At 39.6% G+C, this 19865-nt stretch overlaps 1 protein-coding gene across 1 annotated transcript in view; it reads right to left on the minus strand.

Annotated features, from left to right (window-relative positions):
- LOC139749917 (beta-galactosidase-1-like protein 2) overlaps nucleotides 1-6771 on the minus strand; it is a 73686-nt gene extending 66915 nt beyond the window's left edge. Inside the window, exon 1 of the mRNA XM_071664331.1 lies at nucleotides 6637-6771. Coding sequence (XP_071520432.1) covers nucleotides 6637-6726 — 90 coding nt within the window. The 5' untranslated portion in view covers nucleotides 6727-6771. The remainder of the gene's footprint in view (nucleotides 1-6636) is intronic.
- Between the last annotated feature and the right edge of the window lie 13094 nt (nucleotides 6772-19865).

Consider the following 19865-nt stretch of genomic DNA (forward strand, 5'->3'; position numbering starts at 1 on the left):
GAGTGGCGCCTTCACGACGACCCTCTTCCTTCGTCTGACTCACCCTGCCTGTGTTTGCCGTGGCTCTCAAGCCAAAGTCTTCTCCCTGTTTTACACAGGCTTAAAGGATCATGAAAATTGAGTGGAGTTTGGTATTCTTTGCCTACTTTCCCGACTTTATAGAAAAGATTATTTCTTTTTTTAGACATATGAATGAATTTAAGTATCTGAGTACTACTCTTGCGTCCATATCCAGAAGGCAAGCATGATGGAACGCCTTATTTAAGAACCAGTGACATATCTGGTCGTGATATTGAATACAAAACCATGATATATGTCCCAGTGTCAGGTTCAGAGCATCAGAGCCTTAACCGGTCTGACTGAGTGGATGCCATAAAGAAGCAGAAATCTTCCATAGTCTAACTGAGGTACAACATGGATATACCTTTGATGGTTTATACGGGCAACTCATGTACGTGCAGTGATGCCCACAGCTGTAGGGATAAGAACATCGGCTTTTGGTCCCTCTAATCTATTCATCTTTTGCACGAACGAACTGGTACAAGTTGCTGACGAAAGTTAAGATCTTGTAGGTGTCAATTGCCGTAGCCAGACCGTGAGACTTTTACAGGGATCCACTGCACCATTCATCTAGTGGTAGGATTACAAATCTGTTTTATATTACGAAGTGTCACATTCACTATGTGACGTGCAAACGAATTTGACGAGTGGCGCTCGCACTTTGAATTTATTTTCAAGATTTGACAGAGAAATGAAGATAGCATTCAGGTCATTCAAGAGTCTATTTCCAGATCTACTTTGATGTTACTTTCCCTAGAGGCAGCCCACTTTACAATGTCTACAGTGTACACTCGGTTGAAAAGCATCTAAACTCGTGTGGCGCTATTTCAAAACAACATGTCACAGATGTTAAGCGGACTTTAATTCAGCAGGAGTTGGTCATCCGAGGAAGATCTGCTTTCCTCACTCGGGATTTCTATTCACACATCAGTTTAAACTATAAAGAAAATGATATATTACTAAGGTTATTTCATGAGGCTTACCTTGATCTCAACTACATGAATGAGTACTGTATTTTCATAGCTTGTATCGGATTCAGAAAATCAGACTAGCTACAAGATTGAAGTGCAAAACCGTCTCTTATAAGCACTAAAAGATTGAATATTACATTCATATTAGATGAAGGGCACTCTTCCTGCGAATTGTTAACAGCAGATCTTGGCAAAATATTTGTACATGCTTAAACGTATACTCTAGGGTTATCAATACCGTTCCTTATCGTGAAGGACGTGATATACTCCGTGTGGATATCCTGTTCGAAGATGTAGGTTGGATTAGGTCTAGAGAACGGTTCTCTACAGACGGACAACATTAGTCAAAGCGGGAGGGTGAAATATAACGGAGGGAAGTAACAGAAAAAAGGCCTTGCCTTGGCTCTTCCTATTAGTGTCGATACAAAATAGCATTTAGATATAGTACCCTCTGTACCTACTGTTATTTGTACTACACTACTACAGCAATTTATGCCCACTATTACTTCTATATATGCTACACAATTGCTAACATCCTGGAAAAAATCTATATATGTATATCTAATCATTATAGGGATATATATAGCTATATCTCAGAAAATAGCTGTAGTATTCCACTCTACTTTCTGTGAGGAATCTTCATCTCACTTTGCACGCATGATGTCTAACTACAAACATTGTGGATAATCTGTGGCCTGTAGTAAGAGAGATACACTGTTTTCCTTTCGGTAAATCAGAAAAGAAAACGAATAGAAAATTGTAAAAATATTGTTGTATCCGTGGCGGCGCAAGTAATCGTGGAGCCCATCAACATTTTGTTTAGCAGAGTCTGGCATTTCTAATGTGACCTTATTATTTGCGTTTCTATAGATGGTATTTTCGGCCTCGTTCCTTTGTGTTTATGGCGTTTGATCATGCCTGTCTATCATTCTGCCCATCCACGTCTTTGACTCATGGCAAAGGATGGCACCAGGACCATACATGGTTAAAGATTGACGCAAACAATATTAACGTAATTTTTCTTCAAGTAAGGTAATAAATCAGTTATTTGTCTTGACCAAGGATCGTTAGAGATACTGAAACGAGTCTAATATATCCTTAGAGTGACTCTGCCTCACCCATACATTGGTACTGAGGTTCAAGGTTATGATTACGGGTTCAGAACGGATTAGAGGGCTGCCTTGCATGGATGGTTACGAAGGCCTGATGTAGTCAAGTTTCTCTAATGTTACAGGTAAATTGTGTACGAGATAGATGATAAGACTGTGATGATGATCAATTCGTTAAGACGAGCGTTCCCTCTCATTCTCAACGCTGCAAGAAGATTAAGTAACGCAAATGCGTAAAGTTTTTCCCTAAACGATTAAGGTATTACCTTGGCTGATTGGATTTTTAAGACTTTCAGCATTTTTTTTTGTTTGTTTTTTTGTTGAATTCCATAATGGAGAAATCTAATAAAGTTAACTGGTTTATCAGCTCACAGCATCGTTGTGAGTTCGTCTTTGGAACCTCAATTATTAAGCTTAGCTTTACTATCAGATCTAAACTTTTTAACCATATTTATTACTGATATAAGGTGCACAGAGACCAGGTCTAGTGTCGTCGACGTGGCAAGAACAGTCCTATGCTCTCACAACAAGATGGTCGAAAATGGAGATTGACGATTCACATCAGTGGAAGTAGAGCTTCTTGTTGAGCTATTCTTTCCTATGTCCAGCTTTCTTATCTTTATCATCCCTTTCCAGTTTCATTGCAACACATGTTATAGAACTGCCTTCCTTTCCCCTCCCGTCGGTACTGTGCAAGACCTCCTAGTGAACCGGGCCCTGGCGACCCACATTCCCTGCCATCCTCAAGGTCTTCACCATTCTCTACGGATCATAAACAACAAGAAACTCGTAAACAGAAAACGTACAATCGTCCTGGAAATTATTCGAGGAGAAACAGTGGTATTTTTAACGCCAGTCGCGGGGGGTAAGAATAATTTTACGAGTTCCATAAATCACGCGCGAGGGATGCGTGGGCCCACGCCAGTTATCCTCCGCTGGTAACTACCTTGGGAACTTGATTTTCTAGACTTTTGAGTGACGAAATCTTTAACCATTTTGTGAAGCTCTGAGTGACACGAATTCCGATGATTTTACGATACATTATCTCTCCAATCCCCCCAAAAAGTCAACTATCAATCAAATCGATTTGGTATATTCATTTAAAATATCCTTCGTAAAAAGAAATAAGATGATGAGAATATTAAGCACATTTCAACAGACTGTGACTGTGACTGTGAATGGACAGACACCGTAGGAAAGATGGTACTTAGTCCTTGGAGCTGCCAGACGAGTCTGCCATTACACGCATATCGTAAGTACATGTCTGTTGGGATGAATTACATGATTTGCTGTAGACTATCTCAGACGCGTTGGAAGAGTGAGCAAGGCTGATGTACGAAGAAACAGGGTTTCTAAACATAAATAGGAGGACGGTGTATTAACAGATGCAAGGGATCGGAATATTTAAGGTTAGATAATCTAAAAACCAGTTGAGGGTATAATCAGATGACACTGAGCATTGACGGGATGGACAGAACCCTTTAGTGGATCCCGTCGACTTGTCAAGACAACGAATGGTCCACATGGGGAACAGAGATTGTTGTCACTTAAAACAAGCCTTACCAAGTATCGGATCTGTTGATAAAACAAGATGCTGAAATGATTCGCTAGAGTAGAATCACTTCCTTAGCACATACGTAGCTCACTTTTGACCCAAAAACCCGTGTCATGCTTACGTGCACGACAACAAAGAATTATATGATATAGAAAGACTATCCGAAAGAAGTGTTGATATCCGTCACTGTAACCCTGTGTGTATCATTTTGCAACAATTTGTTTGATATATAAATAATATATTTAAGGAGAAGTGTCGAAGAATCACATTCTACGACTGCATAAAACTGTAGCACAACAATGTCTTCTTTTGTTCCACTGAAGTTGCTCCGCCGAGCTTAAGGTTTTTGGACGTTCTACGATGTAAGGCACCTCGACACAGTTAGCAATTTTTTTCCTCTACTTCTTTTGCAACTCAAAAGACAATATATCGCGAAAACGTTCTTGAGATTAACGTTATCAAATAAGTATAATCACATAAGCCTAAATAGGACTATGTCAGTGGTGTAGCTTTGACTCTATTAAGAAAATCTTTGTTAACAGACCTTATGACATGCGTTTGAACGCCAGAGAAAAAGAAAATATGAGACTTATGGACGAACACGACTAGATATATGGATTCTTTCATTGTTTCACGTGTACAGAGTAACTACAACAGACACGCGCCAGTCACAGGGTCATCGTCTGCTGTACTGATGGCCCACATTTTAGCCATGGGGTAGGTGCAGGTCAGGGACGGGAGGAAAAGCCACATACCACTTCAGAGCGGAGGAGGAGGAGTCGTATGATAGGCACTGGAGGACTGTTTGTAGATGACAAAGCTATGATGTCGGATTAGAGGGAGAAGTTGGGTGAAGGTGGCGGCATGTGTGACAGCAGGATTTTTAGAGTTGATGTGAGTAAAGGTAACGCAACGAGGTTTAGCAGGATGCGAGACACATTAGTTGGGATGTGGTATTTAAGATTAGAATCTAGTGGAAATGGAGTATTTTAGATACTTGGGAATGGATGCTGCAGCGGATGGTAGAAGTATGGGAGCTGAAGTGAATCACAGGCTTACACTAAGGAGTGTGATGAAGATGTCACCGTCTGTGAGGGTAAAGATTATTATGCTTCATGGTAAAGTACTCCCAGCTCTGTCGTAATGGATGCGATTCTTAGGCGATGAAAACAGGAGAATAGATTGGGGATGGACATATTGGAAATTAAATGTATGGAGTGTGCAGGCTTGATCACGAACGGGATGAAAGGGTAAGAGAGATGTGTGATAGAACGTCGAGTATTAATGAAAGAGGGGACCAGGGAGTGCTGAAATAGTTTGGTTATCCGGCGAGGATAACTGATGCGAAACTGTCTAAGAGGATATGTGTATATTTCAAGTATTTAGGAACCAAAAAGTGAAAGGAAACCGAGAGGGAGATAGAGGGATGGAATTAAAGATCCTTTGAGCTATCAGGGATCTAAACATGCAGAAGGGCGAGAGTCTTGCATCGGACAGAGTGAATTGGAGCGATTTGGTATAGAGGAAGATGCTATCACTGAGCTGAACCAGGATCATGAAGTGGTTAGGGGAAATCACGGAAAGGTCTGTGAGGAAATGAAGCCATTCTTCTGTTCCTGGGGCCATCTTGCTAATGCAAGAAATGGCGAATAGGTATGGAAAATAATGTAATGATAAAAACAGTGATAAAGATAATAATGATAATAGTATGATAAAAGTATCAATGATAATAACAATGATAATGATAATGATAATAATCATTATTATTATCATCATTACTATTATCATTATTATTATTATTATTATTATTATTATTATTATTATTATTATTATTATTATTATTATTATTATCATAATTATTATTATTATTATTATTATCATTATCATCATTATTATCATCATTATCATTATTATTATTATCATTAGTAGTAGTAGTAGTAGTAGTAGTAGTAGTAGTAGTAGCATCATTATTATTGTTATTATTATTATTATTATTATCATTATTATTATTATTATCATTATTATTATCATCATTATTATCGTCATTATTATATTATCATCATCGTTATCATTATCATCAATATCGTTAATACTATTGTCAATAGTAATAATGATGATAATTATAATGATGATAATAATGATAATGATAATAATAATGATAATAATAATAATAATAATAATATTAATAATAAAAATAATAATAATAATAATAACAATAATAATAATAATAATAATAATAATAATGATAATGATAATAATAATAGTAATGATAATAACAATAATAATGATAATAATAATAATATTCCTAATAAAAATACCAATGGTAATAATAATAATGATAATGATGATAATAAGATTTTTTCATATTTGCTCGCCGATTCCTACTTTAGCGAAGTAACTCCAGAAACAGACGAAGAAAGGCCGCATTCGCTCACATCCAGTCTCTAACGGGCATTATCATTATCATTTTTAGTAATATCGTATATAATCATCATTACATATATCATCATTATTGCTGTTATCATTCTGTTATTATGGAAAGCTTGATAAACATTTAATCAAAGGGAATAGGGGAATAATTGAAGCAAACATCTGCATTGCATCTTATAGCCTGCCTTGCTGGAATAGCTACCTTTGTTACTCTCAGGTAGATGTATTCCGCTAGCACATCGCTTGACCACTTATCAACGATTCACGCCATCTGCTGCAAATTTCAGGCATAATTCGACTGTATAATCGCCAAAGTTATAAAACTCCGCAAACCACATCAATCTGAACGTGGTAAATTGCAATAGAACATCAGATAAAAGGATTCACTAACTTAAACCCTATTAGAGGACAGCAAACCCACACCCCAAACCTTTGACCTTTTTTCGTCCTTTACCATAGCATTATGAATAATTGATCTGCACTCCAAATTGATTGTGACATTTGACCTGACCTGCAGTAGGAGGAACGAGGCTAGTAGAATGCACACGGAGGGACCCATGGCGGCAAAGTGAACCATCATGCAGTGGCCGCCCTTTATCATCCCCTTATCTCTGCTGCTCTGGGGTGTGTGGGAAGCGGCAGTTGTCTCGCGAGGGATGTGTTGATGGGATGGGGCTTGGCGTGAGAGCAGATCACCATCAACGTCATTATCCGAGAACGTGTGGTCTTGGGAGTGACCTTCCACTGTCACCATCACCCTTATCTCTGGGAAGGCGCCACATGGTGGCTGGAGCTTGAAGTGAAATGTTATCGCCCTCAGTTTAATCCCCTCAACCGAGATCTCGTCGTAAAAGAAGAAGAAAGAATGCAAGTGAGAGGCTCGATGTACAACTGGATTAACAGTGAAGCCAACTTCGCAGGTGTCAGGTGACTTGCTTGACCCATTGACTTGCATTAAAAGGTAAATATTTCAACATCAAAGATTATGCTTGAACATGAAAGATGCAAGATAAAACTATGATAAGTGATTCAGCATGTTACATATTTTCCAACATAAAAGATATATGTATCAACATGACATATATAATTTGAAACATATAAGGTATGTGACTCAGGCTGAGATGTATATTTCTCAGCATAAATGATATATGTTTCATCACAGAAGATATAAGTTTCAACAGAGAAGAGTGGTACAAAAACACATTAGCTTAAACTCTTGAACACGATGGCATAAACCATACTCACAACGGTACTCCTACTGGTCACGAAAATACGATCCTTGGAAACAATGGTTTGGCTTTTGATTTGACTCGAGGTTCAGGTCAAAGGTTACGTAAGCATACTTCAGGTTGGCACCGTTGCACTCAAATGATTAAGAGTATTGCAATCATGTCACAAAAATCCTGAGCTTTACACCAGACACAGAAGAGAGCGACAGTAAATTCACCTTTCGATTTAAGCTACTTACATCACAACGAAGGACGCCGGGTCTCTGGTGATCTCATACAAGAAAACAAATGAAAATTGGATTTAACTCAAGTTATGCTTCGATGTGCCATTCCTGTATGGAAGTGAAGCGCAACTCTGATCTGACAGCTGGCGTAATGGTCACCTCTCTCAACCTTTGTTATATGGCTGAGAAGCCTCTTTCCCTGGATGGTGGATGTTGTGGCAGAGAAGATTGTTCAGAGATGATGAATTGGAAAAACAGTAGGCAGTTTTAGAGTGTGGAGATATGATATGTGTGGGATTATTCAAGTGAGACAGTGGTTGGTTGGATGTGATTTCTGGTGTGGAACACTGTTAAATGGTGTAATGCAACGACTTTCTGCAGTGTTTTAAACTTATTTACTTGCATGATTAGAGTAGGAAACCCGTGTATTAAGTCACTGTAATCCTCAAGAGGCTTTGGAGATCTTTTATAAATTTACCGGCTTATGACGACAATTTCATACTAACTGTGATGAATAATACCGGTTTTACCACACGAAAGACCCGTTCCCACAAGCTTTCTACACAGTTCTACCAGGTCAGTGTGTTGCAGTATCATGTTAGCAGTACGTCAATTCCCTATCTACATCTTGAGTTACATATCCCAAGAAATGTTGTGAGATCCCCACAGACCCTTTTTCCTGATGTGAACAACTGCTCTACATTCTTCTGAGTGATCTGTTTCCTCTGACAAATGTTGTTGCTTCCTGCTTGCATTTCAAGTTAGATGGCTCGCCTTGTAGCCGCGCAAGGCAAACCAATCTAGTCTGCCCAAAGCCCGCTGAAAAATCTCAGTGTCATCTTTTGGCCAGCCCACCGGGACTAGTCCACAGCTGCTGGCTCAACTATCTTCGATACATCTATCCTCAGTCCCAACCCACCAGTCAGCTGCAATTATGGTTTGAAAATACTTTATTGTAAATTGTGCTTTAATTGATATTCAAAAGATATACACATAATTCAAATGGACGTCCTTCTTTAATTCAATTTGCACTTCTTTCATAACACCTAGGTAGATCCAAGCCTCCGACATCCACCCTTACACAACCAGCAGTTCATTCACTTGGCCCTTTCCCAACATGAAAAATCGTGGCGACATCGCGCAAATGTGGCAAGATCTCTGACGTCATATCTGACGTATTCGCCGCAGGTGGGACTTAGTGCCTGCTTCAGTTATTGCCTGCTGGTGCAAACACCACTATACCACACCGCCATCCTCCCTAGCCAAGCCCACACGACCAGGGACTAGGAAAGTTCACCCTACACTGGTTGCTCACCCACATCACATGTATAAATCTGATTAAATATCTTGGATTTATCAGAACTACAGGTGGTGACTTGTCTACAACAGATGCATGTTGTAGTTATACAGGTTGAGAAGTTATTCTATTTTTCAGCAAGTTCTTTTCTAAACTATTAAGGTTTTTCATTGTTAAAAATCATCTTTTCGAAAAAAAAAAAGCTGATGCTTAGGAGTTACTATCATGAGCAGTGGTGACTTTAGCTGAGCTGATTGTTGGGCAGAGGTCATCTTGGCTGAGATGGAGTTTTACATGACTTCTCCTATAAGGTCTCTCCCTAAATCATGATTTGATTGGTCGTACTTAGAAGTCCGTCGTATCACGAACGGAGAGAATCAAATCATGAAATTCTCTCCTTAACCCGAATCCTATTCTGCTATCGTTTACCCTTGAATTCACTGCTGCAAAGTTGTTCTTCGTAATGTCAAACACAAACTTGCAGAAGATAGATTAGGCAGATTTTATTTCTTTTTTTCAGAAGTGTTCCCGGTCCTTAACCAAAAGCATCTACAATAACTTGGGTATTTTAGCCTTTCCTCCTCTCTTCCAGCACTATCAATCTATAGCCAACTCTCCAACTTGTTGATTGTTTCTATTCAATTCAATTTTGAGTGATTTTGCGTCGAGTCTTCCTCCCCCATTTCCTCTGACTTAACATATGCTTACTCCTGTACTATGCTATCTTGGCACAAAGGCTTCCGAGTCTATGTGGGCAAAGCTTTTGGCACAAATGGCATACGTCCCCGAATCCAAAGGGAGAATGCCTTTGAACTAGCTACAATTTTTGCTCGCCTGTTTCTTCACTGTCTAAAAACCCAAAATCTCCTTATCTTTCGAAGCGCGCCTTAGTACAGGCAACCCCAAAGTAAGGTGACTGTTGTAACTCTTCCAACTATCGCCCCTTTATTCGCACATTACTCTCCCATTACTCTGCTGATCTAAAAAATCTTTGAAACTTTCCGTTGCTCTCACTTTTTCAAAAATTTGGAAGCCCGTTTCCTTCTTTCGTACTGCAAGATCTACCAGTGATGATCGCTCTTATGTGACACAAGTCCAGTGAGTCTCCCTCAGGGATTAGAGAAACTTTTGCCGTGGCCCTCGACATCTCTGTAGAATTTGGTTGTGTGTGGTATTAGGCTTTGCTATTCAAACTCCCTTCCTCTGTTTTTTTCTCTACTACTCCCTGGTATCTATAGTGTAGCTTTTCTGTTTAGCCAACTCATTACAGTAGTTGCTGATTGAACAACTTCTTTCTATCCCATACATAGTAGGAACACGCAGGGTTCTGTCCTATCGTCAATTCTAATCTTTCTCTTTGTATATGATCTATCTCCAACTTATGCTCCCTATACTCTCTTACACTGATGATTCCACTTTACACTTTTCAACTTACCTTCCCTCTCCTTTCTCATTGCTTATACTTAACAAAGTTTTTCCCTTAGTCTGGACTTGTGCAATATCTCGGACACAGTAAGCAGTAACCTGATTTAATCTTAACAGTTTTAAAATGCAATTTCTGCAGTTATCTCTTTCTGTGTCACTCATTTCCTGTTGTTCAATTTCAAACCACCACTATTCAACTCTGTGTTAACATAAACATGTTGGTCATAATCGTATCCTCCTATTTATCCTAGAAATTCCATTAACTCAGCATCACACTATCTCCTTCCTCAAAACTGGGTTGTTGTATAAGGTTTCATTCTACTTAGTACGGAATACAGTTCAGATATCTGGAGAGGTTCTTCTTTAACCTCTCTGTTAGTGGTGGTGGAATCAAAAACCTTCTGTCTCAATGGGTCTCAGGCATCATATGTCTGCCACAGTCCTTTTCCGTCCGCCGTCATGTTGCCATTCTCTTCTTATTTCACAGGCATTATTGCGACCACTTCCTCTTGTGGGGGCGATGTGCATACGTCACTGCCACGAAGGTTTGGATTTGAGGAAGGGGTGCAACTGATGCTTTCCATAGTTTTTGGACCACTAGACTGAGCAACATTTACACTACTGGGCCATTAGACTGAGCAACATGTGCACTGTTGGACAACTAGACTGAGCAACATGTGCGCTTTTAGGCCTCTAAAGTGAGCAACATGTGTACTGCTGGACCACTAGACTGAGCAACATGTACACTGTTGGAACTCTAGACTGAGCAACGTGTGCACTGTTGGACCACGAAGCACTATACAGTTCACTCCTGGAGCAACAGGCACTATAAGGAAACAAAACTCAAGGTCCCCTTGCCAAGTCTAGGAGCTGAAGCTTTTGATGCTAAAGGAAATGGCCACAGAAAGATATCTCAATGAACTGGGCAGGGATGACTGTATCCTCACACACAGAGGCTAACCTTTGACGGGGATTACCGTAACGTAAGAAATGGCGACCACATTATGTCGTGCGAGGTCCTTATCTCCTGCAACTCAAGAAGAACAAACCTAATCTCTCCAGCTTGCAACACGACCCACTTTATATTCCGGCTGCACGCCCCGTCGCGTAGATCAGCCAGCGGCGACGGGTTCACTTGCTGGCCTTGTGATGCGCATAGGAAGCTGGGTGGTGTTCGGTACATATTGGAAATGGTGGATCAACCCCAAGGATGCGAATTTGATATGCAATCGCTATCGAAGCCCCGTTTGCGGTGAATTATACTGTAGATACAATTTAGCACAAGGAAACAACAGCTGGGGTCACTTGAAACGCCTTGAGAATTATATTTAAATTTTGTCACGTAATGATGGCGACAGTCTGGTAACAATATTGGACCTGGCTTCATCTGCCACAAACAGGAAGTGGAGTAAAGCTCGTTATGGAACTTCTTGTTTATTCGGAGAACGTTTACCGGCGTCTGTGGTCAGGCAGGTCTCCAGCCCCACCCCAGAGGAGTGAACCATGGCCGCCCAGTTCAGGGACGGACCTCCTCGACAGGAGAAAAGTCCTGATCACTTCCAATCGATGGACCGGACCTTGTTCGCTGCGTTCGACTGCACGTGTGGCTACCGATCCGTCCATACTCACTACCCACCCACTAACCCAGACCTTCTTTCCAGCCTTAGACACACACACACACACACACACACACACACACACACACACACACACACACACACACACACACACGTACACATGCGAGCCTTAATGGTGTAGTTGTTAGCGTTCCTGACGATGAATCAGTGTTAGCCCACCTGAAATCGGATCCACATGGGTGCGGTAGTCAGCCCAGACCCAACGCTAGTGTTCTTCTCGCTCACACCAGAAATTTTGCAATAACCATTGGATTCACCGGGAGAATGAGCATTGGATGACGATTACGTCCTCGTTGCATGTTGATATACTTGAAATAATCATGGAAAATATCTCACAACGCTTTACCTAGCCGACAGCTAACCATGAAATACGAAACGAATAATGACACACTCTTCTTGAAATGTAATCATTCATATGTGAGGCAATGAAGTTTTACAACTCTTTCGATACAACGGTACGCCACCACTCCACTAAAGCAGAATCTGGACGATGGCAATGGCAGGGCATTCTATAACATTTTAGATCTAGCAGTTATCAATGAAGCAAATTGCAAGAACATCATTAACCGGACTACGACATATTGCATGTGAACGGAAAACTCCAGGAGAGTCTTATGATGCAAGCCTAGGACAAAAAGAATAACCGCAGTAATGGCTTTAGTGTAAAAAAAAAAGCAGCAACGAAGAAAGAACAACGTTAATGCCAAGTCTTTAAGTGAAAAGGAAATTAAACAACAGACATCTGTTCTGTATGTAAAAAAAAAAAAAATAACTGAGTGGCAGGTGAGCCATTAAAGATGTAGTACGCTCTACCTTAGCGCATTGCACCGACCACTGAACGGTGTAGTTAATTTTATCTACGTATTAGCGCATTGTTAACACAAGCGAATATCTTTCTTTTTTTCATAAAAAAGCCTCATATTGGTTTCAAGTGTTTCTTTTCATATTCTTCTGTGTGACTGAGTTTAAGAGAGTGTGTGAAAGGAAGAAGTGGAGAGTAAATGTGAATGAAAACAAAGTCATTAAGCTTAGCAGGGCAGACGGACAGGTTAGCTAAGGTGTGAGTCTGAATGGTGAAAATTTGGAGGGATTGGAGTGTATCAGATACCTTGGAGTTGACATAGCAGCGAATGGAACCATAATCCAGAAGTGTCATAGGGTGGGTGAGCGGGCGAAAGTTCTGGGGGCATTGAGAAAAGTATAGAAAGAGAGGACGTTGCCTGGGAGGGCGAAAATGGGTATACTTGAAGGCACAGTAATCACAACGATGTTATAAGGATGCGAGGCATGACTATACATAAGGATGTGCGAAGGAGGATGGATGTGTTGGAAATGAAATGTTTGAGGACAATTTGTGGTGTGAGGCATTTCGATCGAGTAGAATAATGAAAGAGTAAGAAAAAGAGGTGTGATAATAAGAAAGTGCGGTTGAGAGAGCTGAAGAAGGTGTGCTGAAATGGTTTGGACATATGGAGAGAATAGATGAAGAGAAATTGTCAGAAAGATGTACGTTTCAGAAGTAGGTGGAACAAGAAGAAAGGGGAAACAAAATTCTAGATGGAATGTTACAATTATGAATACTTTGAGTGATCGGAGCATTAAAGATGCGCACGGGATAGAGTGAAATGTGGTATACAGGGGTCGACGTGCTGTCAGTGGATCGAACTAGGCATGTGAAGCGGCCGAGATCCATGGAGCCTGGCAGTGGACAGGGGACAGTGCTTTCGGTGCATTACACATGATAGCTAGAAAATATATATATATATATATATATATATATATATATATATATATATATATATATATATATATATATATATATATATATATATATATATATATATATAGTTAATTAGAAGGCGTTGGTTAGGGCATTTAGTTGACCGTGCCGTCTCAACCGACGTACCATAAAGAAAAAGAAAGTCTCTGCCTCGGTGGGCAAGACAAGAACAACCAAGGATCTTGAGTCTGGGAGGCTGATGGAAGAATGCGTCGTGTGACGATAAATAACGGCTGGCGAGAGTTATCGTAATGGCAGCTTCGAGTGGAATTTACGAAAAAAAGAATAGCCGTCGACTGCCACGGTTCGCAGGGAGAATTCCCAAAGTGTAGGAGACATCATTCTCCACAACTTAGTTGGTATAATTTTATCAACTTTCTCCAGCGGACTTATATCCAACATATCTTGCTTCTGCTGTGATATTCTTTGCCTGGCCTTACAAAAATTTTGCTTCCTCTTCGTTTCAGTGTTCTGTCTATTGTAGGAATACAATTATCAAAGTTATATTGATTTTATATGAAATCAATGGAACAAATATACCACTTTATCGTGAGAAATTGTCAGTGTCATAGGAAAGTATGATGTGAAGTATTTATCATGTCCGTCTCATCATTAATGGATTACAAGAACACAGCACACTGCATACAGTATCCTCTCGACGAACCAAGCTTATTAGAACACTTCATACTGGCACAGAGCAAACTTTGCCCCTGTTTGTATATGGTTATAGATTCCCGATACCCAGGCCCGTTGAGTCTATAGGTAATCTTTTTTCTTATAGCTATGATGATATAATGTGAAAACTCTGACCGTATCCAATTTTTGCTCTATTTTTCCCCCGTTTTAAGCACTTGAGCACGACGGTGCTACCCTTGAGGAGGACAAAACGACCCTTGAGCACGATGGTGAAAGCCTTGAGCACAACGGTGCTGTTTGTGGGTATGATGGAAAAGTCTGGCCTCTGACCTGACTCTTAAGAGTCAGGGCAAAGGCTAGGTCTTCATAGCCATGTGTTGAACCATCGTACTTGATGGTCTTACATACCACTCAAAGGCTACACCATCATATTCAAGTTCTGTTAGTGATCAGGGTTCGTACCATCGAACTCAAGGGCCGTACCGTGGTACTCTATGGTCATGCTATAGTGTTGGAGGGTCGTTCCATGGTATTGAAGGAGTACAACATTGTACTCAGGTGTTGTACATTAGTAGTCAAGGATTGTATTATCATACTCAAGGGTAGTCCCGTTGCAGTCGAAGGTGATGGTGATCATGTCAAGGCAAACGCGTATACTTCAGTCTTTACATTCTTCATAACCAGAACAATATATTTCACTTTTTCGCCTTCTTAATATCTCCAATAAGAAATAGAGACCCAGTTCATAGCACGGGAACATCACACTGCAAGCCAGAGTGATACACTCACTTGATATACAGTTATTGTCTTCATAACTTTAACTTCTTCACTAAAGGATATCAGAGGCGTTGGAGGTGATGAGGTATAGGACAAAAAAGATGCCCAATAACATCTTTCTTATCTGTGTACTGTAATATATTCGCAAGATAGATACGGGAAAAAAAGCTATTATATCACCTGGCTTTGGATTATCTTCTTATAGATCAGTCATTAGTTATCACGTTCTGGATTTATATATGTGGTTCTAATAATTCAGTTGAACCTCCCAGCTACATAGTTGGCTAGATATTCGGTGATTTAAACCTATCGATCGCCAAGGTCAATAAAGTCATCAATGTGTACTTCATAAAAACAACTATTCTAACTATCTTGCATCTCTATTTATGATTTAAGACAATTACTATCCCGAATCCAGTGCTGCTTCTAAGGAATGAGTACGTTCGGCAATATATTGAAAGAAAAGTTGAAGATATATTTTCAGCAATAACTGAAAAGAAAGTAAATTGAACAGCAGGCCCTGATAAGTTTTCTCCAAGGACAATGAAAAAAGTGAGAAATGAGTCAGTTAAGTCTTTGACTGCGTTTTCGATAAGTCACTTGCTGTAGGGAAAGTTCCAAAGGATTAGAAGTTTGCCAATGCAACACGATATTCGGAAAAAGATAGGAAGACAGTACCCAGAAATTATCGTCCAATTAGCATAGCATAGTTAGTTGGAAAACTTTTGGATACCATCATTCAGGACAAAATTTGGAACCTTTAAGAGGGTCACCACTTAATAAACGATTTTGCATAGTTTTCGACGAAAATACTCATGCCGACAATTCTTCTTGATTTCTTTTATGATATAATGAAAATGTATGCTGAAAGTAAAGCAGTTGATGTCATCTACTTACATATCCAAAAATTACATTCGATCCAGTACCGCATCAAAGGTGACTGACAAAAGTTAGGTCAAGTGGTAGAGATGGGATTGTGCTTTGGTGGATAAGAAATTGGTTGATTAGCCTCAGAGAAAACGTACTTATTAGTGTTCAAGCCCAGAATGACTTCATGTGCTAAGTGGTGTGCCACAAGGATCAGTCTTGGGACAGGTTTTCTTTCCTAACACATAGTAATGATATTGATAATGCGCTGCTTTACAAGATTTCGAAATTCGCAGTCGTTACTAAGCTGGGAAATGAATCTTCATCCAAAACTGGACATCTGTTGCTTCAAACGGAAATACACAAACTGATGGTCTGGACCCACAAGTGGAAAATGAAATTTGATATCAATGAGTGCAACGTTTAACAACTGGTAGTGGAAATGAGAAGGTAAGATATAGTATGAATTCTGTTGAGCTACGAAAATTAATCATGAGAAAGACTTGGAAGCCATAATATCTAGTGATCTAAAGCTGAGTGAGTAGTGCAAAGAAGTAATAAAAACGGCGATCAAAATTCATGGATTCGAAGTGAAGCCTAAGGAAATCAGCCGCATTCTTTATAATTCATTGGTACGTTCCTATCCTGATTATCATTATTAAGTTTTGATCATCCTAGTCGAAAAAAAAAAAACCGTAGACAAAATGGACAGAGCACAACATCGAGTTATCTAGATCATACCCGGACTGAGAAACGAATAAAGTAATCGTCAGAGAAGCACATTCCAGTTTCTATACTGACGTGTAAGACGTATTTAATTTGTAAAATTCAAATCATATTTACTTGTAAACCTAAGATTTTGAATGATAAATGTCTCGAAAGAAGATCAGTTATGAAGGGAATATGGCCATCTTAGTTCGTTTGCATGAATGCCATATTGAACAGTGACAAGAAAGCATGATGAAGCGATAGCGTTTCCGACCGTGACTTAATCTGGCTCGTTAGGGTTCGAATCCTGTGCACAGCAGTCGGCGCAAACCTAACCCGTGTTTATTTTCCTGTCGGGGCTGGTTTATAAATGGGTATCTGATATAAGCAGGTGTACATGTGTGCAAGGTTAAGAGACGGGGCAACAAGAGTGTAATTCTCTCCCCTTGATACACAACTCGTTGTCAAGCAAACTCATGTGCATACACACTCAACAAAAATTGAAGCAGAAAAAACAGACATAAACACGTACATGAATACAGCGTTACTTCGAAAAAAACTCAAATACAGCCATAAAAACAGCATCAACCCAGTGCTGGAGAGACGCAATCATAGTGCGAAAGTTGGTCACAGCAACACTTACGAATATTGAATATACCATGAGGGTTCTCCCTCAAAGATAAGCTGAGGAAGTCGCAGTGAGGACAAACTTTGTGCATACTTTTCAAGGACAAAAAACTTTGCTTACATATCTGAGACTCGAAATCAAGTTCACATGCTGAAGTGTTACTGGGAATACAAATGGGAGTTTTCCCTGCTACCGGGTTTCAATAAGATGATCATAATTACTGTGGTGATTTAGCAGTGCCCGGGAGAGACGCATTAAACCCTGTTACTTCTTCTTTCTCGGGCCGTTATTCTTTCCCCTAACAATCTAACTGATCGCACTCTTTACGGGGTTTTGTGTACAATATTTCAAGTAAAGCTTGTGATCAGTTACACAGGTCAAACTGGTAAGGTTCTTGATATCAGGATTAAGCAACATAAGACTAGTGTTAGGCTCAATCAAGTATCTAATGGACTATTTGTCCAACTCAGAGACTTTGGTCATCAAATGGACTGGAGCAATACTAAGGCTATCACATATAATAACTGAGTCACGGATAGAAATATTGTTGAATCGTCTCTCATTAAACATAGAGATATTGATTTGAAATAATATGTTGGTGTCTATAAATTGGAAAACTTTATAAGTGAAAATTATTGTGAATATGTTTCTCAGAAATCATAGGTTAACCTGAGTTTGTAACTTAAGAAAGGTGAGGTCGTCGAGGGTGACCTGTGCCCTAATGCCTTCACCTGCTTCATAATTCATTCGCCGGCTCCACCCAGTGGCGGATGGTATATCATATTCTGTTTTTGTTTTTTGAACAGTCGCCTGGAGCAAAGGGATCAGATCTTCTACAAATGATATGTGATGATGATGATGATGATGATGATGATGATAACGCTAACAGAACTTAAGGAATTGGCATGAAGTTACTGACCTACACAATGTAAGATGATTCATTGTTCTTCATTGGTCAGCGTATGATGATAACAGGCAATTACAGGCACTAGACAGGTCAAGGATAGTGATATCTAACAAAGAAACGCGTTCAGTGACCAAACAATTTTCTATTAAACAACGATTTCCAAAGCGAAGTCATGATATATTTGAAACACGATATTTGTAGAATGACAATATCAGTCAAATCTGGTAAAGCTTATATGATAAATAAAGAGATGAAGAAAGGATCTAAAAATTTAATGGTTTGAAAATAAAAGATGTTCAAAATGAAGATAATTTAGAAAATCTAAAGTCTACACGAACTCATCAAAGCTTTGAAACTCTCTACCGTTTCATATTTTTCTCAATAACTATGACCTGACACATTTCAAAAAGCATGTTTTTTTCATTTCCTCAAACATTCGTAGATACTTTTCTTTGTCTTTTTTCATCCGTCATTAACCTCTATATATATCGATTAAGGCCAGGCCTTGATGTGAACTTTTTCCCGTGACTGAAACCTCCAACGAAAAAAAAAAGTAAAAAAGAAAAATAAAGAAAAATATACATAATCAATCCACCTCACAATATACCTCTCCTATCCCTGTTTTGCACTACAAATGATATTTCCGTAACAGCATGGACAATAACAAGCAGCAGAGCATAAGAGACGAACAATGAAGTGTAAGTGTAACCCGTTATTGGCATCTATGAAGACAATAACGAGAAACTTTTCTGTTGCAAAATATAGAAAAATGATAACTGGTCGTGCTCCATTTCTACCATTAGAAATGATCAACTTATACAATTGTGTGTTTGTGTGTGTGTGTGTGTGTGTGTGTGTGTGTGTGTGTGTGTGTGTGTGTGTGTGTGTGTGTGTGTGTGTGTGTGTGTGTGTGTGTGTGTGTGTGTACTTCCAGTAAAACGTTCTAAGATGATCTCATCTAAATGAAAGAGGTGATGCGAAAGAAAATGTCAAAATTATTCCAATAAAACGTTCTAAGATGATCTCACCTAAATGAAAGAGGTGATGCGAAAAAAAAAATATCAAAATTATTCCAATAACACAGAAAGAGAACACTTTTGATTGGTGTCAGATGAGCAACGAGAGGACCCGACCTGTAGGCTTGCGACTCAGAGGTCAAACGACCTTTTGTAATGCCTTACGTCCGATCATTCCTGCACACGTTCATGACGCCACAAGGGGACATCAGAGGACACCACCAGATGGGCAGGTGGGATCCATTCGGCAAACTGTCGATCTGGTACAATACAGTGTTCTATGAGCTCCCCGCCGATGAAGATGTCGATAGCGTTGACGATGCCAATGAGAGTGATAACACAACGATAGCCAGCACAAGGACGCAAGTATATCGACCGTTCCTTACCCGTTTTGCTGTGTCTATGTCTTCCCGATGTGGGAGGGAGAGAGAGAGAGAGAGAGAGAGAGAGAGAGAGAGAGAGAGAGAGAGATTTTGTGTAGCTTTTCTTTTCTTCTTTCTCTATTCAACAATCATATCCAGATCTATGAATGCCATATGCATATCCTTCTTTTTCTTGATAAACTTTTTACACAAATTCTTCAAAGCAAACAGCCAGATTCATACATTC

This window comes from Panulirus ornatus, chromosome 8, assembly GCF_036320965.1.
Source record: "Panulirus ornatus isolate Po-2019 chromosome 8, ASM3632096v1, whole genome shotgun sequence".
Classification (NCBI taxonomy): Eukaryota; Metazoa; Arthropoda; class Malacostraca; order Decapoda; family Palinuridae; genus Panulirus; species Panulirus ornatus.